This window comes from Sceloporus occidentalis, unplaced genomic scaffold (genome assembly GCF_023333645.1).
Source record: "Sceloporus occidentalis isolate IW3139 unplaced genomic scaffold, rSceOcc1.0.p SCAF_5, whole genome shotgun sequence".
Lineage (NCBI taxonomy): Eukaryota > Metazoa > Chordata > Lepidosauria > Squamata > Phrynosomatidae > Sceloporus > Sceloporus occidentalis.
Genome location: NW_028316985.1, coordinates 119,575,902 through 119,603,354, shown reverse-complemented (window position 1 = coordinate 119,603,354; position 27,453 = coordinate 119,575,902). Strand labels below are relative to the sequence as shown.

General features: G+C 39.6%; 1 protein-coding gene across 8 annotated transcripts in view; it reads left to right on the top strand.

Moving 5' to 3' along the window:
- The first annotated feature begins 8,223 nt into the window (after positions 1-8,223).
- Positions 8,224-27,453, top strand: part of AASDH (aminoadipate-semialdehyde dehydrogenase) — a 30,067-nt gene continuing 10,837 nt past the window's right edge. For 7 of the 8 annotated variants that reach the window (XR_016281298.1, XR_016281297.1, XR_016281299.1 and 4 more), the window contains exons 1-10: positions 8,224-8,376; positions 12,317-12,568; positions 14,135-14,255; positions 15,119-15,438; positions 17,250-17,442; positions 19,900-20,138; positions 20,506-20,612; positions 22,105-22,277; positions 24,751-24,943; positions 26,896-27,014. Coding sequence is in view for 5 of the 8 variants with exons in the window: in XM_089525273.1 (XP_089381399.1) it covers positions 12,339-12,568; positions 14,135-14,255; positions 15,119-15,438; positions 17,250-17,442; positions 19,900-20,138; positions 20,506-20,612; positions 22,105-22,277; positions 24,751-24,943; positions 26,896-27,014 (1,695 nt within the window). In the remaining 3 variants the exon portion in view is untranslated. Of the gene's footprint in view, positions 8,377-12,316; positions 12,569-14,134; positions 14,256-15,118; positions 15,439-17,249; positions 17,443-19,899; positions 20,139-20,505; positions 20,613-22,104; positions 22,278-24,750; positions 24,944-26,895; positions 27,015-27,453 lie in introns of those variants that run through there. The other variant, XM_089525274.1, reaches the window with a different exon arrangement.

Here is a 27,453-nt window from a genome sequence, read left to right as displayed (position 1 = left end):
TACCCGGGCCTGGGGAACCTATCACTAGTACTTCCGTTTTCTCTGGATTCAGGCTGAGTTTGTTTTCCCTCATCCAGCCCATTACCGATTCCAAGCAGGCATTTAGAGGAGAGATGCCATCCCTACTCACTGCATCAGTCGGGGACACAGAGAAGCAAATCTGGGTGTCATCAGCGTACTGATAACACCGCGCCCCGTGTCTCTGGATGATCTCGCCCAGCGGTTTCATATAAATGTTAAATAGCATGGGGGACAAAATAGCTCCTTGAGGGACACCAGATGTAAGTTCCCTCTTATCGGAGCAGACGTCCCCCAGCTGCACCATCTGGAATCTACCCGAGAGGTAGGAACGAAACCACTGGAGCGCAGTGCCCCCGATACCTAACTCCCTCAGGCGTTCCAGAAGGATACCATGGTCAATGGTATCAAAAGCCGCTGAGATGTCCAAAAGCACTAACAGGGACACGCTTCCCCTGTCCATGCCCAGACGGAGATCATCAACCAAGGCGACTATAGCAGTCTCAACTCCATAGCCCGCCCAGAAGCCAGTTTGAAATGGGTCAAGAAAATCGGTTTCATCTAAGATCGCTTGGAGTTGGAAGGCAACTGCTCTCTCAATCTCCTTTCCCAAAAAAGGCAGCAGCGACACAGGCCGATAGTTGTTATGTATCAGGGGGTCTAAGGAGGGCTTTTTTTAGCAGAGGTTTAACAACTGCTAATTTCAGGCTAGATGGAAACCACCCCTCGCTAAAAGATGTATTAATTATGCGGTGCAACATAGATGTTACCGCAGTTCCCCCCTGAGCTGTCAGCCATGAGGGGCAGGGATCGAGAGAGCATGTAGTCTTCCTAACGCTTCCAAGAATCTTGTCCACTTCCTCGGTACTCACAAACTCAAAGTGATCCAGTTTAACAGAGTCCACAGAAGCTCTGGACTTATAGGTTCTGAAGAAATACTGGCATCGAGATCAGCCCTTATCCGAGAGATTTTTATCCACGAAGAAGTTGTTAAATTTGTCACAGTGGTTGACATATCTTCAACAGACTGTCTTGTCAAAGAAAAAAATGTACTTTGTACATCTGTGTAATTCATCACCTGAACATACCATACCATGTCGTTTGGATGGTAAATGCCAAAGTTTAAAACAGCAGCAACAGTGTGGAATTCCACTGCAATCAGCATAGAAACCAAAGAAATTAGATGTTGGAAAATTAAGTACTACTTCAAGAAAAATGCAACAAATAAAACCTGGCTTGACAAGACTATGTGTGAAAGGGATCTCAGAGTCCTAGCAGACCACAAGTTGAACATGAGTGAATAGTGTGATACAGCAACTAAAAAAGCCAATGCGATTATAGGCTAGATTCTAGATTAAGGAAGTAATAGTGCCACTCTATTCTTCCTGGAAGAGGCCTCACCTAGAATACTGTGTTCAGTTGTGGGCACCACGATTCAAAAAGGATGTTGAGAAGCTGGAGCATGTCCGAAGGAGGGCAACTGAAATGGTGAAGGATCTGGAAACCATGCCCTATGAGGAGAGACTTAGTGGGATGGATATGTTCAGACTGGAGAAAAGAAAATTAAAAGGTGATATGATGTGATAGCCCTGTTTAAGTATTTGAAGAGATGCCATATTGAGTATGAAGCAAGCTTGTTTTCTGCTGCTCCAGAGAAGAGGACCTGTAGTAATGGATTAAAAAAAGAGAGTCCAGCTCAACATTAGGGAAAACTTTCTGACTGTAAGAGTTGTTTGACAGTGGAATATGCTCCGTTGGAGTGTGGTGTAGTCTCCTCCTTTGGAGGTTTTAAACAGAGGCTGGATGGCCATCTGTCAGGGATGCTTTGATTGTGAGTTCCTGCATGGCAGTGGGTTGGACTGGATGGCCCTTGTGGTCTTTTCCAAATGTATGATTCTGTGATGTGATTCGATAAAACAATTGCGAATGAGAAACAAAATGAGTGGTGCTGTCAGAAGCAGCAAGAGGAATACAATGAAAAAGGTTCACATTTTTAATAATAATAATAACAACATTTATTTATATCCCGCCCCTCTACAAGATGCAATCGGGGGTGGGGGGTGGGTTACAAAGATTAAAAAACATATATTCCAAAACCCTCAATCCCCCCTCTTAAAATACAATTAAATGATGTAAGAATTAAAATATACATTAAAAAATAAAATAAATTAAAAAGTTTATACAGCATTTTTTTAAAATATGCACATCCTCCTGTTGTTTGGTTCCGTTCTGAGCCAAGGAGATGATAAGCAAGGACTGGGGAAACTAAAGCCAATTAACCATATGTAGCTGAGACTCAGGAGATTATCACACAGGATCGTGTTGGATCAAGGCGGGTAGGGTAACAGCATATAAAAAGAGAAAACAATAATATCAAAGGCATTCGAATCAGTCCGAAGAGAAGAAAACAATTTAGGCATGCGGAGAGTGAAATTAGGGGATCACTTTGGGAAGGCCCACCGGAAGAGATCTGTTTTTATTGCCTTCTTAAAGGCCTTGAAAGATGTTGGTGGGTCTCATCGTGTTGCAGCATTGTTGTTTTTTATACTGTAACACTTAGGTTTTTTTTTTCTACTCCATCTTTAATTTTAAATAAGCAACAGGTAAAAGAAATGGCATTGATAGCATACATATGATTACTTTCCATCTCTAATTATAAACAACATGGAGATGTAGAAGTGATTAGTGCAGTTTCTGAGCCATTGCTTGGGTGCAACTCATAAGTGCATGCTTATTTTCATTGTTTCAGCAGAAGGTGCTTTGTTCAATAATAATTAACTGCCAGGGACAAGCATATACACTGCAGTGCTGATAATTTTGTCATGAATTCATTCGCAGTCACAAACTCCTTTATCACTAGAGACATCACCAAGGCCACCAAACTAATACAGCAGCTCTTCCATGTTAGTGGACTAAATCTCACTATGCTAAAACTCCACTTCAGAATTTCTGAAAAAGACATTTCTGGTGTGGGCTTTTTTTCCTTTTCCTTTCTCTTTGAATGGTGAAAATAAATGACTTGTTACTTTGATTCCTTTTCAGAAGCATTAATCATAGTAATAATAATTCAAATATTGAAATCTTATAGCCCTTTCCCTAACCAAAAATGACTCAGTTTAAATTTTGGCATAGCTGAGAGTAGTAGACAAGACAAGGCTGAAGTTGAAGGGAGAGGAATGATTTGAGGCCCACACTCTGCATCCGATTAGTGCACTTCAAGCTGGACCACACTTCCATGTTTTTGACACTTTTTTTTCCCTTTAAATATCCCTTAGTTCAGTGTAAATGAATTTACAGTTGCAGGTTTTTTTTTAGTTTAGTTTCTTTTATCACTGAAAACTCTGAAATGGCATGTGGCCATGATTCCAAAAGGACCATTCCCCCACTCTCTGGGTTCAATTAGCATGGCACTCACTGTGACCAGGATGATGTTGCCTGCTTTTCTGTGAAGTTAATAATATACTAATAATGTAATTTATTTTGCAGGCTCCTGGATAGACAGTTGCAGAACAAGAGAGAATGTTCCTGTCACCAAGCTGATGATGTAGACATGGTACCTGCTACATATCAAGTCACTGCTGAGGGCACAGGAACCCTGCTGGATAATCGGCTACTCCCCACTTCTTCTTTTTTTTCCTTTCAAGGTCCACTTCATCCTGGATGCTGATCAATAAAGGTGTTGGTTTCCATGTGTGTGGTTTTTGTTGCTTACAGATAGGAATGCTTTACATCCATCTTAGTATGAGATGGTCTGTCTGGCTTGGCTGTGAGGGTGATGGGGTGGGCAGAGGATTTGTTATCTCTTTGCTTATTCAGGCTCCCTAGATTGTGAACGGACAGTGTTGGGAGCCTCCCAAAGTGGAATAGGTGCTGCTGCTATGAGGTGTTGTGGCAGGGATGGAGGGACCATTAGGCTTGTTGAGAGTCTGCCATGTAGGGTTATCCTAGCAGGCAAAATGGGGTGTGAGAAGTGGGTGTGAAATGGGGAAAGTGGGTTAAAATGGCCTTCTTGGCCAATGCAGAAGCCAGTTCATGCAGGGCTCCTCCTGCCTGTGCTTCTTCCCCCAGCCGCAGCCCATTTATTGTTTTCCTATTGTGGGGAGGTACCCTGGGTTCAAATGAAGGCCCTCCAACATGTAAAACCATTAAATCAGACCAGGACTGTCCCAGCAGCTGCTATTCTACAGGAGTCTTTGGCAAGACTATGAATGAAGCATAAGAGAGTTTGAAATGTTGTTGGCTCCATTATCTTGCTTTGAAGGCGCGCTGCTTCTGGTTGGTTGAAATGTTGTTGATGATGTTGTTATATTTATTTATATCCCACCCTTTTCCCAAGACTGGGATTCAGAGTGGCTTACAAGATTAAAAACAGGACGATTAAAAACAGAGAAAAATGTTACATTGAAATAGAATTAAATGATAACAATATTATAACAGATTGCATAAAAATAAAATATAGTTAAAAACATAAAGATACCTTAAAATACCTTAAAAGAACACAACAGTGTAGTGATATTTTTGGTGTCTGCTGCTGCCACTGAGTAGTGGAACTTCCAGTGTGGGACAGTGTCCCAGGAACTCCTACCTCCTTAGTTTTGTTGTTGTTGTTTCTTTCATGATTTGCAAAAGGTGAGTTTGAGCATTTCACCCTTCTGGCAAGTCTTGGGCTGCATCAGCACTGCAGAAATAGCACAGTTTGACACTGCTTTAACTGCCATGGCTCAGTGCTATAGAATCCTGGGATTTGTCATTTACTCTCTGACAGAGAAGGCTGAATAGCTCACAAAACCTATCACAAAATTTGTTCAAAAGGGCTTTGCCTTTGCCTTCCTCTTGAGTCTGAGAGAGTGTGACTTGCCCAAGGTCACTTGGGAGTTTCCATAACTGAACTGGGGTCTGAACCCTGTTCTCCAAAGCTCAAACCACAGCACCACATTGGCTTTGAGAAAATATGTCGTTGCTGCGTGCCTTAGAGTCATTATTTCTGACTTAGGGCAACCCTAAATCTAACCAAATGCATCTGAGGAAGTAGACTTTAGTCTATGGAGTTTATCACACTGGGGCTAATTTCAGCATTAATGAGATATTAAAGCACGTTTAAAGCATCCTGCATATAAAACAAAAATGGCAAGTAATTGCGCGAATTATCACATGCAATTGTGCAAATAAAGTGATATTAGAAATGCATTGTCACTGAAATCCCAAAAGTAAAAAGATGTGTGTTAATGCTTCTTTGTCACTACTTTAAAGGTTGGTTTTGTGCGGCAACATGTGGAATCGTTTTGTGTAATTACGTGATTTTTCTTGGATATTTACGGGATAAACTCCCAATCTCCTTTGTGTGATAAACTTGTAGAAAACTTGTACTGAAGTCTAGGAAAGCTCATGCTGCCAATTTCTTTCTTTTGGTTAGTCCCAAAGGTGTTACAAAATCTGTCTATTCCTAAGGTTTCATGGGGTTTTCTTGGCAAGACTTTCTCAAAAGGGTGATTAACGGTGGTCCTCCATCAGCCTGCAATCCTTATCACGGGTGAAAATGACACATTGGACAAGGCAATACAATAATCCTCAAAAAAAGTTGAAAGGAACAGGGAGACCACAAATATAAATGGATTGATTCTATAAAGGAGACCATAACCCTGAGTTTGCAAGGCCTGAGTGGGGCTAGTAATACATGGGTCTCTCTCACTGCACACTCATAGCAGTTATAGTTATAATTAGAGCAGAAGTGGGGATGTCCTTCCCTTTCTCTAAGGCTGAGAGAGTGTGACTTTCCCAGTGAGTCTACATGGCAGAGCTGGGATTCAAACCCTGGTGTCCAGAGTCTTAATCCAACACTCAAACCACTACACCACAGTGGCTTCTGCCAAGAAAACATGCATGGTGCTATAATTTTGTCAGTCTTCTTTCCATGGTGCTGTAATTATGGTGTGTGTGTGTGTGTGTGTGTGTGTGTGTGTGTGTGTGTGTGTAGACCTTCAAATTGTCTGTGGACAGTGTGACCAGTTGTCATAACCGCAAAGGAGGACAAGGCACCACAAAATGGAGACCATTCTAGAACAATGTAGGACAGCGGTCTCCAAACGATGCTCTTTTAAGGGATTTTGGACTTCAGCTCCCAGAATCCCAGACTACAGACCAACATGGCTGAGGCTTCTGAGAGCTGAAGTCCAAAATATCTTAAAGGGCACAGTTTGGGGACCACTGATGTAAGACATTACAGTCGGCCCTTCTTATACACGGATTTTTTATACACAGATTCAAGCATCCACGGTTTGAAAATGTTCCAAAAAAGTATAAATTTCAAATATCAAACTTTGATTTTCCATTTTTTATAAGGGACACCATTTTGCTATGTCATTATATTTAGTGGGACTTGAACATCCACGGATTTTGTTATCCACGGGGGATCTTGGAAACAAACCCCAGCGTATAACAAGGGTCCACCGTACCAAATAAGACAGAGAGAGGAAAAAAAGGAGAGGCTAAAAACACTAAAACCGATGTAAATACATGCTTCTTAGGTCCAAAACACACACTGCTGAAACACTCCAGATTGAGGCCACTTTAACTGCCCTTGCTCAATGCTAGGGAATTCTGGGAACTGTAATTTTGTGAACATTTAGCCTTCTCTGTCAGAGAGCTCTGGTACCACAATAAACTACAATTCCCAGGATTCCCTAGCACTGAGCCAGGAACAGTCAAAGCAGTTTCAAACTAGATTATTTTTGCAGTCTCAGACTGGATTGTTTTGGACCTAAAAATGTCTCCCAGAATTCCCAGGGAAGTTAAATCGGTCTCAAACTGGATTATTTCAGCAGTGCGTGTGTGTGTTTTGGACCTTTGTTTTCTCCTATCTGCCTGTCTAAAATGGAGGGAAGGAAGGACCAAACAAATAAATAACATAATAGATTTTATTTATATACCGCCTTTCCAAAGGATCAAGGTGGTTTACAAAATTACATTTAACAATACATAAAGAACAAAAATGAACAAAACAAAAATAAACAAACACAAACAAAACAAAAATAAATATAAACAAAATCTTTTTAAAAATTATGGTTGTATTTTAAAGGGATGAGAGATAGAATTTTAGTTGTATATGTTATGCATTTTTTATGTATTTGTTTATGTAAATTGTGTATTTTATGTATTGTTAAATGTAATTTTGTAAACCGTCTTGATCCTTTGGAAAGGCAGTATATAAATAACATCTATTATTATTATTATTATTATAAAAACAACGCATAACATAAACAACTAAAATTCCACCCCTCTTCCCTTTATCTTTTGTTTTGTTTTGTTTTAGGGAAATTTATGAAAAATCCCTTTATCTTAAAAAATACTAAAAATTACAACTAAATTCTTTAAAAATAGATACAACTCTTAAAAAAATACAACTAAATATTTAAAAATAAATATGCTATATAGAATATAAATAAATATATAAATAAAATATGCTCTGTTTATTGTACATAAACATTCGTAATTATTATCTTTTTGGTCAAGATATACGTAATATAAAAATAAACATATACAGTAAATAGAATACAATATGTTTATTGTATATATGTCTCAGTGTGAACATTTGTAACTATTGTCTTTTTTGGTCAAGATATTTAAGAATAAAAATTGCAATTAAAATAAATAAATAGATCAGCAGAAAATAAACAAGTTAAAAATTTAAAACTTAAATATATATATATATATATATATATATATATATAAACCAGGCAGGCTTAGGAAGAGGGACATTTATTTGGGCGAAGAGGGGCAACTATAGCCTTTAGGGCTGAAGGGTGGGATATAAATACCATAAATAAATAAATAAATAAATAAAGCTAAAAAAATAATTCAGGGGAAAATGTGCATTCATCCTGCTCAAAATGGAGGACGTTTTTTGAGAAGCTCCTTTTGGGCAGAGCGAGAGCTGGAAGAAAGAATGGAGGGCGCGTCCTGGAAAAGGAGGACCAAACTTGGTCAATGGGTGGCTGTGGGTCGGTCGCCCACCCATTCCCCAGCCCTAGGCGTCCCTTTTCTCCTCCTCCTCCCCTGAGGAGGGCCTTCCTTCCTTCCTTCCCAATCCCTGCCTCCCTTTCACTACTACTAATCCCCGCCTCGGGAACTACGACTAGGCCGCCGTGCAGCTGGCAGCCATTTCCGCGTTGACGTTGAGGGAGGCGGGTTTGCGGCCTGGAGGGGAGGAGGAGGGAGGCCTGTCTCCCTGCTTCTCCTTCTCCTTCTCCCATATTATTCCTGGCCCAGCCGCAACAGGAGCCGCCCCCGTCGCCTGGACGCTAATGGGAAAGCAGCCCGGGTCTCTTTGCCCCATAGGAGCCTTCATTAATTATTATTCCTGTGAGCAAGGGAGAGGGCTGTTTCTGCCTTTAATGTATCATTCCTCTCTGGGGGTTTTTTCCATTGTGTTGTTCTTTATTTAAAATGTTGTGAGCCGCCTTGGGTCCCAGTTCTGGGGAAAGAGCTGCATCCTGACTTGAGAGGAGGGAAAGAGATAATATAATGATGATTATAATAATAATAATTTAACAACAACAACAACAGCCTCTGGAAGGCAGAGTGTGTTTTGATGCTTGTGTAGTATGTTGATGCTTTTATAGTATTGTATTTCAACTCTGTGCTTTTGTATTTTAACAGGCTGTATCCTGATTTGAGAGGAGGGGAAAAGATATTATAATATAATATTATAACAACAACATAACAACAGCAACCAAATCTGGAAGCCAAAGTGTATTTTAATGCTTTTATAGTATTGTATTTCAGCTGTGTGCGTTTGTACTTTAACAGGCTGTATCCTGACTTGAGGAGAAGAGGGAAAATACAATTATTATTATTATTATTATTATTATTATTATTATTTAATAACAACAGCATCTGAAAGCCAGACTGTATTTTAATGCTTTCATAGTATTGTGTTTCAAATATGTGCTTTTCAAATACAAAAGCACATAGTTGAAATATAACACTATAAAAGCATTAAAATACACTCTGGTTTCCAGATGTGGTTGTTGCTGTTGTTTTTATTATTAATTATTATTCTTTAATTATTATTATTAGATCTCTTTATTACATCTCTTCCGTTATTATTTATTATATCTCTTTATTATATCTCTTCCTTGAGGAGAGGAAGAAAAGAAATACTATTATTGTTGTTGTTGTTATTATTATTATTATATAACAACCATATCTGGAAGCCAGAGGGTATTTTGATACTTTTATAGTATTGTATTTCAACTATGTGCTTTTATATTTTATCAGGCTGTATCCTGATTTGAGGAGAGGAGGGAAAGGAATACAAAATATTTATATATATATATATATATATATATATTATTGGTTTATTATGCAGCTTCAGTCTCTAGTAGCTGAACTGAATTCTGCACTCTCTCCTTTTGTTAAAGTAAGATTTTGTTGTGATAAATCACTCTATGGCTAGGGTCTGGCCTCCTGATTATAGCCCTTTAAGCCTCAGAAAGCTGTCTGTTGTGGTTGTTGTTGTTGTGTGCCTTCAAGTCGTTTCTGACTTAAGAGACCTTGTCATGGGGCTTTCTTTGCAAGAAGGAGAAGGTTTGGTATTGCCATCCTCTGAGGCTGAGAGTGTGTGACTTGTCCAGGGACACTCAGTGGGTTTCATGGCTCATCTGGGAATTGAACCAGAGTTGTAGTCCACAATTATTACACAAAGAGATCTTGTACCACCTTTGAGACTAAGGGTGCATCTACGTTGTAGAAATAATGCAGTTTGACACCACTTTAAGTGATGTAGCTCCATCCTATGGTATTCTGGGATTTGTAGATTTGCAAGGTCTTTCGCCTTCTCTGGCAAAGAGTGCTGGTGCTTTACAAAACTACAAATCCCAGGATTCTGTAGGATGGAGCCATGGCAATTAAAGTAGTCCTACCACTCTGGAGAAGAGAGTTCGAATTCTGAGAGAAAAATGGTAACATAATTTTTTCATGGATTTCCTCTAATATTGAAGGCATTTCACTCCATGCATCTGATGAAGTAGACTCAGGCCCAAAACACAGTGCAGAAATAATGCAGTTTGAGGCCGCTTTAACTGTTCTGGCTCTGTGCTAGGAAATGGTGCTAGCTCAGTGCTAGGGTCAGCTCCATAGAATAAAATACATTATGGCCCGTTACAGACGGGCCTGAAAATATGGACTGGGTCCGTATTAGGGTTAGAAAGGGGCGTCACTTCCTGACGCCCCTAACCCTAATACGGACACAGTCCGTACAAAATGGCAGCGGCCATTCCACACAACCATGCTGCCTCCAAATGAGGCGGTGCGGACGTGACGTCTTTGAGCCACGCGAGGGCGCCTAGAGCGCCCTTTCTGCAGTGCAAGAAGGAGCTCCGAAACGGAGCTCCCTCTGGGGTTTACGTCACTGGGCACAGCCTTTATATGGCTGCGCCCAGCGACGCAGAGGAGAAAGGGGCCAAGTGGCCCCTTTCTCCTCCTCCCCACCGTCGCCAGGTGTCCTTGGGGCATGAAGCCCCAAGGACACCCCTTTCCAGGCCACGGGGAAGCGGCCTTTTGCCGCTTCCCCGCAGCCTGCAAAGCGGCGGATCGGGGCCTCGGAGGCTGCCGGTCTGGCAGCTGAGGCCGCGATACAGCGGGGAAAGGGGCGGGTGCAGGCTGCCCCAAACGGGCGGTCTGTAACACGTCTATGCAAGCTTTTAAAGCTTCACTGGCTTCTTCATCAGGCAAAGATGTTAAAAATCATACAGGAGAAAAATGGTGATGGTATTAGAGACTCAGACATACATTCAGTCTGAGATGTTATCAGTTAAGATGGTACTGAGAGATTTAATTGCAAGCAGAGGCTTCTCCTCTTGTTGGCCATGACTAGAGACAAAGAACAATAAAATCCAATTAATAAAATGTCAACTCCATTAGCAACAGAAAAGTAACTTGATATCCAAATGTCTCTTTTTTATGTGAAGCTGACTGTTTCTTTCTTAGGCAAAGGATACTGAATTTCTCAGGGAGTCTCTGTACTGTTACTTCTGGAAAAACTTTTTAGTGCTGCATAGGTAAAACATGCCAAATTGTAGTACAATGGAAGAGTTTGTTGGAGGTAGAAAAAGATAGAAAAAGAGTTAAGTCCCAGTCCTTTGGTTCCCTCTTGTTCAGGATTCCTCTGGCTAAATTTGATATCTTGAAATCCAGGATTGTAGTGTCACTGAATAAGCATACAGTGGACCCTTGTTATACGCTGGGGTTTGGTTCCAAGATCCCCCATGTATAACAAAATCCGTGTATGCTCAAGTCCCATTAAATATAATGGCATAGCAAAATGGTGTCCCTTATAAAAAATGGAAAATCAAGGTAAATTTATACTTTTTTGGAACATTTTCAAGCCGTGTATACTTGAATCCGTGTATAAAAAATCCGTGTATAAGAAGAGCCGACTGTATTTCAGTTGTCCGACCAAATCACTGCAATTATCAGACAGTGAGTAAAACACACGTCTATAGGATTTGCAATCACTTAATTTATAGCAAGGGTGTGGAAAATGTGTCCCCTGGAAGCTATGTTTGCACCCAAAGCCCCCTTCCAGCCACCAATGCTTCCTAATTTTTGAGATGCATTTTGGGCAATTTTCACCTGAAAACCATAGAAAAACACAATTGAAAACTGAATTGGGATAATTACCAGAACTACTAAATAAATGTTAAAAAAACCCACTCTATTCATTTGTAGTTATTTACTGTATGCATAGCTTTGTTTTCCTTCAAGGCAGCATATGTCATACTCTTCCCCAATATGCCTCCTCTTCTCCCCATTTTTATCCTCACAGAAGCGATTGACAAGAGAGATGTTCTCAAGCTTATCTACTGAATTTTATGGGCAGGTAGGAAAGCCAGCATGGCACAGTGGTTTGAGTGTTGGACTACGACTCTGGAGGCAAGGGTTTGATTCCTTGCTTGGTCATGAAACCCACTGGGTAACCTTGGGCAAGTCACATGTTCACAGGTGAAAGTGAAGGCGATGGCAAAACCTTGAAGAAATCTTGTCAAGAAAATCCCATGTTAGGGTCTCCTTAGGGTCACCATAAGTTGGAAATGACTTGAAGGCACAAAACAACAGTGAAGGGCTTTGAATCCAGATCTCACCAATCCTATCTAGAAGTCTAACACATATGTTGGCCCATGTAGGACAGAGGGGCGTCTCCCCATTTTTAACACTTTTAATTTATCTTGCATATAGCATGTGTTTCGCCTGATTTTAAAAAAGGACTAGTTTAATTGAATTATTTGTTTTCCCTTTTTAGGTATGCAGTATAAATATTGACAATGACTCTTCAGGAAATTTTTCAAACCACAGCAAGTTTATATCCTGAGAGAAGAGCGGTGTGCTTTGATGAATGCAACAATCAGACTCCAATTATTTATACCTACAAGACAGTTAAATACCTGGCAAGTGAACTAACAGCTTTCTTGAGGAAGCATTGCAAACTTGATGAACATTTTGAAATAGGTCTCTACTGCTACCCAGGAATAAATTTGCCTTCGTGGATTATAGGGTATTGTTATGAGTTTATCTTTATATACAGCAGTTAACATGGATGTAGAATGTTACAATGATCTTTGCATTACTCCATCCCAAAGAACCTCAGAACCAATCTGAAATACTTTCTTTTTTTTTAAACAGAATTTAATTCTTGGTGATTTAGTATTCTGAGAGAAATCGCCACAAAATCAAGACTGTTCTGTTTAGTTACACATGCCACTAGATGGAGTGATGAACACAGTGATGAGCTGAATACCATAAGTCTTTTAAGTGTGGTCACCTGTCAACTTATGGCAATCCCATGAATTTCATAGGAGTTTCTTAGGCAAGGAATACTCAGAGGTGGTTTTGCCAGTTCCTTCCTGTAGTGCAAAACACACTGTAGAAATGATCCAGTTTGAGACTGTTTTAACTGTCCTGGTTCAGTGCTAAGGAATCCTGGGAACTGTAGTTGTGGGAGACATTTAGCATTCCCTGTCAGAGAGCTCTGGTACCACAATAAACTACAATTCCCAGGATTTCCTAGCACTGAGCCAGGGCATTTAAAGTGGCCTCAAACTGGATTATTTCTGCACTGTATTTTGGACCTCTGAAATATATCCTACTGCTATTCATTGGCAGTCTCTTCTCCAAGTACTAACCAGAGCTGACCCTGCTTAGCTTCCAAGATAAGGCAGAATCTCTCCTTTATTCCCCAGGGTCAGGTGACTGATACCCATATTGTTAAATGGGTAGTGACTTATGAATCTGCTCTACATTTTTGCATACCACCCTTTGTATGTTTTTATTAATATCATATACAAAGCTTTATTCTTTTTAGTTAATGGCAGAAATCTTCTTGTTTATAACGTATGTTAGCAAAGTCTATCTGAAGTGGGTTTGGCAGAAGAGGTGTAAGAAATTCCCACGCATCTTATACCTGACAGTCTTTCTTCTTACACTATATATTAAGGGTTGCTTTGTATGGTAAATCCATCCTACATAAAGAGATATGCACATTGTCTTATAGCCCCTGGTTATCTCCATGGGAGTAGAGAGAATGCAATATATGAAGCATTTTCTAAGGCCCAAATTCAATGTTAAAAATTAATATATGTTTTTAAAAAATAATCTTGAGACTTGCAGTTTTTTCTCACAGAAAAGCAACTCCAGTAAATAAAATTTAAGTTCTATTAGCAACACAAAAAAGAGATGCTCCTCTTGAAATGCAAGTTGCCACCATTCTTTGTGAAGCGACAAGCAGAAAGGCAGACAGGCAGAAAGCACTGAACTAAAATTTTATTTCCTGGAGTACCCATATGGCCAGGAGGAGGGGCCTGTGTGCATTAATGTCTCTCCACATGACCTGAACTGAGAACAGCTGCATCTTGACAAAATGCAGGGTTGTGACTAACATCATTTCCCCCTCCTGTATGATTTTCAATATCTTGGCCTGATGAAGAAGCCAGTGGAGCTTTGAAAGCTTGCCTATTTTGTGCATTTTGGTTGGCCCAATAAAAGTATCACTGTTTTGTGGATTTTGGATGTTATTGTACACTTCAGAGAACAGTTTGCCAAATGAAATTATTTGTTTTCCTAGAATTCTTCAAGTGCCAGCTACATATTCTCCTATTGATCCAGATGCCGTGCCAAACCTCTCTGCCTATTTTATGAAAAAGTGTAACTTCCAATATGTTCTTGTAGAAAAGGACAAAGTTCATGTAAGTGTAAAGTTTTCAATAGTTATGTCTGTTAGGATGTTTAGAATAGTATTTGAAAATATATTTCACACGTCATCTATCAATCTTCTATACAGTGCGTCCTCGCCTTATGCGGGGGATCCGTTCCGGATCCCTCCGCGTAAGGCGAATTCCGCCTATGCTCGAGCCCCATTGGAAACATACGCTCAAGTCCGCGTATGGCGCGGGCGCACTGTATTTTTTAAAACACAGTCCCACTTGAACTCAGTGTGACATACTCCCAGTAGAGGGACACAGAGGTGCAATTATATATCCTGAATACCATCTTACATAGATTTTAAACTCAAGCCTCTTTGTACGTAGAGTATTAACATCTCAGATACATTTCCTGTACATTAAAGGAAAGTGTTTTACAGAATTTAGTTGTTGCTCTTAGGTGATTTCTCTAGGTTTGCATTCAATTGGGTTATGAATGAACAGCTGTTTAAAAGATGAAAATGGTCCATTTGGGATCGGAAAAAAATAAGAGCATTCAAAGATTTCAGCATTAAACTACCATATCTAGAAATAAATCCCACTAAACTCATTGGGCTGTAACAAATCAGAAGCAGTTCACAAACTTCATAAAAGGGTATAAGCCACAAAACATTCATACTAATTTGTTCACTTCTCTTAGAGCATTGCTTGGATTGTACACTTAGGGCTAAATATCTAATTCCTTTGCTGTTAGACTTCCTTAACTGTCCCAGGTCTGCTTCATATTAACTGCTCCAAGTTTCCTTATAATTTAAAATTATTTTGTTTTATCTGTTACAGAATTACACTAGAGAGGATAGGATGTACATGTAACTTATTTGAATCAAACCTTTCATTTTCATTTTCAGAAATTCACAGAAACCTACGGACACTTGTTTACTCTTAATTTCCTTGAAATACTCAATGTTGGCTTAATTCTTTTCCAGAAGAAAAATAGTGATGTAGATGTGATAGAGAACATAGATGACAAAAATAAAAGATCTGCAGTGACAAGTTGGCAGGAGATACATATCATGGATCAGTATGTTTCAAAACCATCCAAGGAGCTGTTGGATGTCAGAGAGAAGCACACTATAGCATATATTTTACATACCTCTGGAACGACTGGGTTTCCCAAAATTGTCCGAGTGCCTCATAAATGTATAGTACCAAATATTCTTCATCTTAGGTAAGTATGTTTTTCCTAAGACTCTTCCATGGACAGACATTTAAATAAACATGACTAGCTAGAGGCTGTAGTGTTGTATCTAAATCATATGAAATCCTCAAAGTGATGAACTACTACTAGCATCCTTCCTCCTGGTAGGCATGTAGCCTAATTTATACGGATTAAAAATGGGATTGTGAATGGAAAGCGTACTTCTCTGAAAGTTGCAATGTGGCTAATAATTAAAAAGACATTGGGCAGGGAGAATTTTTGACCCATGAGCCTGTGCAGGGTTCCATTTCAGCCTGCTAGCTTCTCTGCCTCTTTTGTCTCAGTCAGAGCAAATATTTTATCTCCAATCAACAGAAAGGCAGAAATAAGGAATTTGCCCCAACACATTATGTGTATGTTGCATTTAGGCTTTTAAAAAATCTCAGTTTATGCCAGTGCAGCAAGGAAAGTTGATTTCCCAGTTTGAAGCAGCAATTAGAGAAACCATTAAAAATAATAAGTGAAATGTGAACAAATCTTGTGGAGCCGTAAAGATGACCAATTCTTGTTTCTATGGACTACAGTCCACTTCCATCACACACTTGAGTGGATGATGATCTAGAAATGCAAAAAATACAAACAGTGATCATTATTATATAATTACAAAACAAGTGGGTAGTAGTACATGCATTCCTGCATGGATGAATTAATCTCCACTTCAGTCTCTGAGGACACCCTCTCTTATCTCAAGATGGTCATTCTTGAACAAAAGAACTTCAAAGAAGGATCCAATAAGGAGATAGCTGAAAAAATGGTTTAGTTATCATGACAAGCATAAAGTCCTCTGTGACATCTTCTCCCTTTAAATCTCACAGCCATGTACCTGGGTTCCAATTCTTTTTAGAATTTGCTGTTACCACTAATATCTCATACCTGACTAAACCTCTAGCATAGCCAGTAAAGAGATAGCTGTGTGTGAAAACAAAACAGTTTTTCTTTTCAACCAATATAATTTAAAAGAAGCAATGTGACTCTGTATTTAGAAGCATATGATTAAGACATAGGTTTGTTCTTTCTTTTAAATTATTTAACCCTACCTGTCCTACTCAGCTGTATAGTCCTACACTTACTCCATCCTCACACCATCTTCATCTCAAAAGAACAAAGCAATGCTGACCCTACACTTCCTGCCATTCATCACCACACCTCACAACAAAAAACTATTACCAGCTGGTAGTATCACCAGTTTTCAGTCCCACCCTCTCAATCACACAACCAATCAGCATATGCAGTCCAATTTTTAACTACTCATTTTCCTCTTCCAAGGTGTATCTTACTTCATATAGAAGCTAATAAACATGCTTATATACATAAGCTACAGAAGAGCTCAACTACCAGTGTTCTGCTTTTTATATTATTGTGACAGCTCTCGATTAAAACAGATTCACTGCTATTCTTTCCTGTTTAACAGTTATGTAGAACACATAAAATCTGTTGAGGAAAACAACTTCTTTAATAATATTTCCTTGTGCTTCAGGATTTTCCAGTGAATAGATTAAGATATATACAAAACTTTCCAGTTACCTGTTGAAATGGAGGGGAGGGGGGACATGACTTAACCAGTTAAAGACAGAAATTTAGCCAGTAATGAACAGTTATTCAGTATTTATAAATCATAAACAAAAGTATTTTTGAGCTTAGGTACAATATGATCTAAAGATGCAAGTGTTGTTCTCTATCTCTTATTTACAATAGGAAATACATAACTTCTTCAGTATTGCTACAGCATCATATTCCAGAATATATGTGACAGATGATATATGTGTTTCTTCTTGCTATAGAGATCTTTTTCAGATTACCCCAGATGATATTGTGTTTATGGCCTCTCCTCTAACATTTGACCCATCTGTGATTGAGTTGTTCATTGCTCTGGCAAGTGGGGCTTCTCTGCTTATAATACCTCAGATAATTAAGATGATGCCACAGAAATTATCAGAAGTTCTCTTTCATTACCATAGAGTGACTGTATTACAGGTAAGATATCATATGTGGTCATCTGAGTGTCCTGTTAACTACTGTTTGCTCTGAATGCTGTCTCTTCACATCCCTGGAATGTGCTAAGAATTAAGCAGTGTAGTAATTTGTCTTTCTGAAATATGCTTGAAATCATTCTTATGTTGTTAAAAACGGAATGCATAATTTTTGAAAACAATAAAGATGGCAGAATGATTTTGCTGAGTTGCTGTTCTTTATGCGCTTTATGTGTGTATGAGAAAATAGTTGCAGAGATATAAATAAGAGATGGTTGAAAACAGTTTCCTTTCAGCTATGTTCACATGCTGATACTTTTGGATAGTTTGAGGGCCAGATTTCCTTGAGAAAAGTAAGCAAGTTTATCCCTTTCTCTCTGTCTTGCTTTCTTTCTCTCTTCCTCTCTGCTAAGCAGGCTACTTAGGCAAGAAAAGAAAGAAAGAAAGAAAGAAAGAAAGAAAGAAAGAAAGAAATGGGATGGGATGGGATGGGATGGGATGGGATGGGATAGGATAGGATGGGGTTCTAGCTCTGCCCCAAAGGAATGTGGCCCTCAACAGAATGTGACCCTGTCCTATGGAAAAGCAAGACAATCAGAGATATAGGGTGGAAAATAGTCAATAGTGATGCTACCTGTGACCACAGACTCACATACATTCTTTAGTGAAATAAAATACTCAACTAGTTGTCCTGAATCAGTTTTTTCTTAACTGCAAATGAAAAAGGGTGAATCTAAAGGTACTACAGTTATACCTCAGCAAAAGAAAGTAAAACTGTTGATATAAGATATGTCAGGTTCAGCTCTCTTTAGGCATGAGACCTTTAAAAATAGTGTTCTTTCAAGTGTATTCATGTTTGTTGTTAAATATAAGAGACATGTATACTAATCTCATTATAAATATTCCAATAAAATAATTTGCACATAAACTTTTGCATGTATTTGAATAATATATTTAAATCACCATATTTAAACCAGAAATTACATTATTTAGAGCAATGGGAAAATTTCCAAAAAATTTCTAGTTCTTTTTCTGGAAAAATTATATTTCTGAAGACAGTGGTCATCAAAATGTTTGAAAGTACCAGGTTGTCAAAGAAGAATCTGTTTTCAGTAGTGACATCTTCATGATGTAAATAGAGCATGTCTCCAAGTAAAGGATGTTCACCAGAAAGAGAAGTGAGTGAAGCACAGTGCGACTCATTTCCTTTTGGCATTAGGTAAAAAACGTACTCAAGACATATGTTTCTGAATTTGGATATTGACTGAAAAGATGGGAATTGAACAGCAGCTCCTTGCCACATTTTTATTCAGAATTGTTTCACGAGACAAAAAAGAGTATATGCCAGCCTATTTTTTTTAATTTGGGGTTTGGACACTCAAGACACCTGCATGAGGTGTGAATGATGGGACTCTGTAGGTATTAAGAACAGCTTCTCTTCCAATAGCAGCAAGTTACATCCAGGGTCATATCACTCACATCTCTCTTGTTGGTACAAGTTGAGTCTTCCTTATCATAAATTTTGAAATCCAAAATATTCCAAAATCCAAAATTGGGATAATGACACCTTTGTTTTCTGCTGATTCATTGTATACAAACATTATTTCATGCACATCATTATTTAAAATATTGTGTATAAAATTACCTTCAGGCTATATATATATAAGGTGTATGTGAAACATAAATGAATTTAATGTTTAGATTTGGGACTCATCTTCAAGATATCTCATTATGTATATGCAGATATTCCAAAATCCAGAACACCTTTAGTGGTCCCAAGCATTTCAGACAATGGAGACTCAACCTGTACCTTGAGTGTCCCAGCCCCAAATTTGCAAAGTTAGGCTGGTAAGTGGGACCTTGATATTTGTGGGGGATCTGTTCCAGATTCCCCCCCCCCCCCCGATACCAAAATCTGCGGGACCACACTGCCACGCTGCCATTATGGACAATGAGACGGGGGCTTCCTGAACTGCCGTTGTCTCTAGTGGAGTGGCTGTGTGCAAATGCCGCCATTGGGGGCAATATGGGCTAGCCATCTGTGTATGTTTAAATCCATAGATGGCAAGTTTGTGGATTGAGAGGCCCCACTGCATTTCATTTGAAAATGACCAAATTGTTCAGTAGATCCAGAAATAATATAAGTTGCATGTGTGAGTAGTCAGCAACCAGCAACCACACAGTTAATTGTGATAATCTCTGTCTAACTTTAATAGTTTTTAAACCCAACTTGGATGAAGCACAGGAAAGATCATTCTACTATCACTGCTTCGTCTTAAGTTAAAATGATTGTAACAGTGGGACTCCGCTTAGAGCTACCTGCTAGGTTGCTGCAGGCTGGATTCTATCTGCAGGCTGCCAGTTGTCAGTCTCAGCCACATGTAATAGTGCTACTAACACAGAAGTAGACTTTTGTGTTTGACAGCTGTTTATCTTGAATCTTATTTTCTACAATGTGCAGGCTACACCAACACTTCTAAGAAGATTTGGAATTCAATGTATTCAATCAAAGGTGTTGTCTGCAAATACTTCACTGCGAATCTTAGCTCTTGGTGGGGAAGCATTTCCTGGACTACATGTGCTGAAAAGCTGGAAGGAAAGAGGGAACAAAACACACATCTTTAATATCTATGGTATTACAGAGGTCTCTTGCTGGGCCACCTATTACAAAGTTCCTGAGGAGGTTTTCAGTTCTCATCAGTAAGAAATCTCATTCTGGTTTTTTGCTTGTATGTGCCCTTTAGATAAAGGATTTAGTAGTTCAAATTCTCTATAGCTGGAACAACTGTAGAGTATTACATGAATGTTTGTATGAGGCACAAATTCAGATCCAGGTGCTTAACATTTGCTATCAATGAAACAGCCTTGAAAGAAGCATTTCGGTTTTGAGTGGTACTTGTGCTGTATTCTAAGAGATTATTCATGTGTGTTGAAGCATCTGCAAGAGGCTTGCTATGCTGCTTTGCTGGGTTATCTGAATCATGTTTTGAGGAAGTACTTTTCCTTAAATCACATTCTTACCTCCCTTCTCTCTCTCTCTCTCTCTCTCGTCCATCTTTGGCTTTAGATTTCATTCCTCGATTCCACTGGGAACTCCATTATCTGAAACAATAATAGAAGTCAAAGATGCAAATGGTTCTGCTGTTCTAGAAGGTGAAGGGCAAGTGTTCATAGGTAATTTTTGTGTTTAATATTTGCAATTATGACGTTCATTCTCCGAAGATGTAGTGGTGAGTAGTTGCTTGGCTGGCTTAAAAGAAGATGAGACAAATTCTAGTGGATGAGTCTATCAGCATTGGTTACTCAGGAGTATGCTGGAGGAGGTTGAGTGGGCAGATGCCATTCTGACCTCTTGGGGGCATCTCATGGAGGAGTGTTATATACTAGATGCTGGACTATATGGATCTTCTGATTCATCGTGGCTTTTCCTACACTGTTAATTACTTTTGCAGTTGTTGGGGACAATCCTGTGACTAAATTTACTGGAAGCCTAGAGTCTTTAAATAATGAAGGTCAGCTTTTTCCAATCTGGTGTCCACAGGTGTGCTGGACTACAACTTCCAATATACAGCATGAAGGTTGGCATGATTGGAGTTGTTGTCCAAGAGATCTTGAGACCATCAGACTGGGAAAACCTGATGTAAACAGTGGTGCTATAGAGCAGATTCCCTAGTTTGCAGGTTTTAAAAAAAAATAATCTATTTTCCCTCAACTGACATGTTGTCTTTTTAACTGACCTTCAGATACCTCGATTGCTAAATTACTGAAGGAAGGAGGTTGATGTAAAAAAGCAAAGAAAAAAGCAAAGTGCACAGTGGGAAACAGCTCTCCAGTGAACACAGGCCGGCCTGTGGGCAGAGTCAGTGCACAGCATCCTGACGACACACACCTTGACTGCAGTCCCAGGGTGCCATGATTCCACGCACTGCTCCAGGTGATGCAGCACTGAAGGTGCCATACCGCTGCACTGCAGCGGCTATGGCACGCTTTGTGCCCTCCAAAGGCCAGATTGGGGCTGTGGCATGAGCTTGCTGCAGCCCCAATCCGGCCAGGAAAGGGGAGGCCTCCTGTCGCCCCTTAGAGGCGGTCTGTATAGCCCCATAATCTCCTTTTGGGATTGTGTGCTCTCCCTTCTTCCCTAAGGTAAACCAGCATTAACCCATGATTTGTGAAGCAGGCTTCACAAATAGTGTTGAACTATGAGCCCTAGTAGAGATACCACAGGAAGCAGCAGTTCACTGAAAGAAAAGGTTTCCAAATTCTTTCACTGATCATGAAGTGCATACCTATGGATAAATCCAGCTGGGCTCATGGATACAGACCTCCTGAGCCCCATTATCTTCCTGAAAATGCTACACAGAAGTGTGTGTGTGCGTGTGGGGGTACCTAGCTCAATTAGAGTGAGCTGGAGAGGGGAGGATCCCGTAGAAATCATCCTGAAAGTCCTTCCATGGACAACTAGTGGAAGGCATGCTCCAGCTCCAACCCATTTTACTTACATTTATTTGCTTATCAGTTGCTTTCTCTAATCTGCTGTTTAGCAATCTGTATAACTCTTGCTTATACAGCATTCTGTGTTCACTGGAGAGCTGTTTCCCATTTCTTCTGCATTCTGTGGATTAATGTGAAGAGAGACTGACATAATGCTATGTCTTGTTTTGTGCAGGAGGTAAAGAACGTGTCTGTTTTCTTGATGATGAAATAACACTGCCTATGGGCACAATGAGAGCAACTGGAGACTTTGTTAGAGTGGAGCATTCTGAAATGTTTTTCTTGGGGAGGAAGGACAATCAAATTAAGCGACATGGCAAGCGTCTCAATATTGAATACATAGAGCAGGTAATCTAATAAATAACAATCTATTGGGGGGTTCATAGGCAGTCTGGGAGCCACTTTGGTCCATGAAGTATCTGGAGAATGAATGCTGCAGAGTTTCTTGTAGCTGCTTTTGATAGAATAGAGCTTTCAGGGAAAATAAGAGACTAGTCAGTTGACAGGTAACAGGTTAATGCATACTACATCACTCTTCCTCTTCATACCATTGGGGAAGGATCTGAAGAATGATGAGAAGCAAAAAGGTAATTTAGAACACTCTGTGTAGTAGAGGAATCTGTATGGATGGTGAAGTTAATAGGAACAGGCAATAATAATTGAAAGTCAGTGCTAAGCACTTAATACATGTTGCTATGTGTCCTCATGCACACTTGTAGATGTTTCAAAGCAAATGGTTGTGGTCTTGTCTTAACTGCAGTCATCTGGACTGAACACAGAAATTGACTCACAAGTTCTAACTGCAGATTTCTCCTGTTGATTCAGTTATACGAGGGAGCGGTTTTTCCAAACAGAGGATGAAAGTTATCTAAATCTGTAGTGGAAACTCAGTTTCCTTGCCAGATGTGATGAATGAAAAGGTGTGTGGAGAACAAAAGGTGTTTTCATTTGCACATGTGGGTGGGTGACTCTAGTCTTAAGGGGGCTGATGTGCTTACCAGTGGTTCACGTAGTGTGTCAGGCATGGAGCTTTGGTCATCAGGACTGAGAATATGTGATCCACAAGTGTACCTTGAACCCCAACACTCACCAAAGCTGCATACACATTCTGTCTTCTATCTGCCATTAAATGCTGATAACAGAATATTCCAATACCTGAGTCCTCAGCTGGCCTCACTAAAAAAACGCAACCAGAATACAGTACTTGCAGGAAGTGACTGATATGGAACTGCCTTGAAATCTGGTTCCATGCAGCCCCTCAGCTGGAGACTATCTGCTGAAATCATATGCTTTCCTGTTTGAACAGAAGGGAAACAACCACATTGGTTATTTCTGCTTCAACAGAGAAGTGGCAATACCTATCATATGAGCTACTTTGATGACCCAGGAAGCAGGTCATGGCAGCAATGAGAGTGGAAAGAATGGATAAAGGAAGAACTTTTTCTTCTTTTCTCTACTCTTTTCCCTATCTGTGTTTTTGCTGTTGTTAGATCCCTGATTGTCCTTTTTAATATAGAAGGTTCAGTAATTTGTTCAAGAATGAATAACTACTGTTGTTCTGCTGTATAAGCTATTATTTTTGTACAAAAAGTCGCAATGCAAAATATATTTTGAAACTAATCTTACCATTTTCCTAATTAAAAATGGTCCAGGAGGAGTTGTTCTTTTTCAGGAGATGACTATTCTTGTTGAATTTGTAAGTTTGTACTCAAAAGTACAGTCAACCCTCCGTTTTCGCGGGTGATCTATTTGGGAAACCCCCCCCCCCCCACGAAAATGGAGACTCACATATATTCAAGCCTCACAGGCTTGAATGGGGTGCGTGCCTGCGAGCGTGCACAGGGCGTGTGCCATGGGGGTGCGCCCCATTGAGAATAAAAGAGGCCCCCCCTCCATGAATAATCAAGAGCACGGATCTCAAGTCCAAGAGAAACGATCTCCATACTTTTGATTTACATTGTGCAATTAGCTTTCAGTATAAATATACATATTATCGTTGAATAGTTATTTGACATGGACTTTTTTGTCAGCCTTGTTTTCAACTTTTCTCTATCTGCAGCTAATAAATACCATATATACTTGACTATAAGTTGGGCTCATGTATAAGTCGAGGGTAGGTTTGGGGGGCAAAATTATGGATTTTGCCATAACCCATGGATAAGTCGAGGGTCAAACTTGGAGGCTCCTTCAGTGTTTATATGGGTGCGTACAGGAAAAGAGAATTGAGGCTGTTTGTTTCAACTTTGGTTGACAGTGAAGACCAGTATGGGCAGGAGAGGGTCTCTGTTTGTTTAAAAGCAATTAATCACTCAGGACTCTTTCTGCTTGACGCAAGAGAAAAAGATGCCATCTTCCCACCGCATGAGGAAATCTGAAAGAGCTGCTATCACTTTACCATTCTGACCTGTAAATAAGTCGACCTGGGATTTTGGGGTCAGTTTTTTGGGCATAAATATTTAGACGTCTAGGCAAGTATATATGGTAGCTACCTCTCAGTTGTCCATGCTTAACATTCTTTATAACTGGATCACTTTTCCTCCTTACATCTATGAAACCAGTAGTCATTTATTCAATAAATAGTTTTTATACATATTTTAGTATCTAGATACAAGTGGGCAACAGTGTCTGTTCACCTTTTAGAGTTATTTGTTTGTTTATTCTTTATTAAAACAATTTTTACAAACATTAACTTTATTTGAAATATTAGATACAGAAAAAATCAAGGAACATACAGACGTGGAGGGTTCTTTTCAGTGTACACAGCTTGTGGCTTTTTATAGTTTTGTCAGAGTACGTAAGAGCAATCATTTAATTTTCGCAGATCGTAGAAGGCTGCTGTCAAGTGGAAACCTGTGCTGTGATATGGTATCAACAGGAGAAATTAATTCTGTTTGTTGTGCCCAAAGGCAATTTGAAAAGAAGACAATTTTTAAAGAAACTCCAGCAATGTCTTCCTCGTCATGCAGTACCAGATGAGTTTTTGCTGACTGATACTTTGCCACTCACATCACATGGTAAAAAAAATGTTTTGAATAAGAACTTTTGTTAATTTTAACAATTTCCCTATTTTAAAAACCAGACCTATTAGAATATATTACTTCAAAACAGACAGTACAAACCCAGCACAAATATCCAAGTATGCCACTTTTGTCTAAGGACATAATTCAGTTTTTTGTCCCAACTAGAGCATTTAATCAGAAGATATTTCAGAAATGATTGCTTAACTAATTCCCATTGATCCAATGGATCTGCTCTTTTTGGGACTGATAACTGGATTTAGGCCTCATAAATTATCTTTGGGACAAAGAAAGTTGAGGGAGAGAGAAAGGAGATATCTATCTATCTATCTATCTATCTATCTATCTATCTATCTATCCATACATATGCAGTGGGTTCTTGGTGTCTGCTGGGGTTTGTTTCCAGGACCCCCTTAACCCCGTGGATACCAAAATCCATGGATACTCAAGTCCTATTAAATATAATGATGTAGTTAAATGGTGTCCATTATATTAAAGGGCAAAATCAGGGTTCTCTTTTCAGAATTTATATAAGTAGGCCCTCCATATTCATGGGGGTTAGGGGAATGAGACCCCCGTGAATATGGAAAAATCGTAAATAACTCTGCTCCCCACTCAGAAGCCAGTTAAAGGGAGGGGTGGGAGGGGGAAGAGGAGCAGGGGCCTGCACTCCTTTTTCCCCACCCTCCCGTATTTATACCCCGCTCTTCGACCACGAGGGTCCCTGCCCCTTTCCCAGCCTGATAGCTTCCTTCCCCAGGGGGTGGTTTGGCAGGGAAAGGGAAGAGGAGCCCCCATCCCCCCAATTCCTTTTCCCAGCCGGATCGCTGCCTGGGTTGCTCAGGTAGCCACTCGGCTGGGAAGGAGTCCTGGGGAGAAGGAGGTTCCTCTTCCCTTTGCCAGCCCTATTGCCCCCTGGACAGCAGAGGGACCAATGGGGCAGGCAAAGGGTCCTGGGGAGGAAGGAGGCTCCTCTTCCCTTTGCCTTCCCCATCACCCCCTTGACTTCGTGAATAATTGAAACTGGGTGTCAAGGCCACAAATATGGAGGGCTGACTGTATTTTAAAAAGACTTTCAAGTCATGGAGGCTTGAATCCATAGATAAAAAAATCCATGGATATGCAGAGCTGACTGTATACATATAGGTAGTGCTGCTCAGGAGTATAGAAGCAAAATATACTGATTTCCATGAAGTATATCAGTAGAAACAACAGCATGATTCAAACGTTACTTTACATGTGTCCTTGGGTTTGTTAGATGCATTTTTTCCTGTTTCCTGGAAAGGTCTCCTCTTTCTTGGAACAGTGGATTCCAATACCACATCACATACAAAATATGGGAAAGCTCAGGGAGAAACCAAGCCTAAAATCTTATTAGACACGTGGAGCTAGTCCGGTTTGTGATGCCTGATCTCTGCTCTTGCATTGCACTCTCACAAGAGCCTCAATATTCACCCATTGTTGTTTGTTGTAACTGTGTTCTGCATGACTAGTCTGTGAACTCATTAAGTACATTTAGTCATTAGGGTCTCTTAACTCATTCTATGGAATTAGGCAATGGTGACATTGGGCAGGCTCAGGAGAAACCAATGGCAAACTTCCTTTCAACAAATCTTACCAAGAAAACCCCATGATAGGGGTCACCATAAGCTGGAAACTACTTGAAGCCACACAACACAATGGTATATGTGGTTTCTTTGAGTCGGTGTTAACAATGAAATAGGTACATATGTCTATTTGGCCCTCAGTTGAACTTTGCGTCATAACAAATAACATAATTTCATAGATAAGATGTGTTTGTTTAATGTTAAAAGAAAAAGGAGTTTTGTGGCACATTTTATTTTTGCATAAATTTTGGGGGAACTATAGTCAACTTCTTCAGATGCTAATACATAGATGTGCTTAATTTTCACAAAATGAATACTCCCCCCTTTTTTTCTTGTGCAAAGGCAAAATTGATGTATCTGAGCTGAACAAGATTTACAGTAACTATCTCAGCTCCAGAAGGAATGACACTAAGCTGAGCAAAAAAGAAGAATTATGGGACAGATTGCAGAGTTTATGGAAGGTACTGTTTTTAAGCTATATCTGTATCATAGCCATTGAGTTTCTAATAGGAAAAATAACTAAGTAATTTTGAATAAGTAACTGGAATACATTCTGTATATTTTGCATCATTAATAGGATTACTGTAACTCTTGCCATTCATTAAGTATTTTAATGCAGCTTCACTGCAGTACTACTATGAGAAACTATAACCCCCTGAAAGCTGATGAACTGTAAATATTTGCAGGAAATAAGATCAATTACAGTAATGCTAAAAGGACCTTCATTGCTTGCTTCTTTGAGAGCAGTTGGAAACTGGAATTTTATTTTTTTAAAATCACTGGTCTGTAGAAATATCCTTCTCAGGTAGGCATTTCTTGGATATTAACATGTATATATAAATATAATAAAAATCGGTGAATCAGATAAAAATATAACAACTTTGTTTTATCTGATAGATA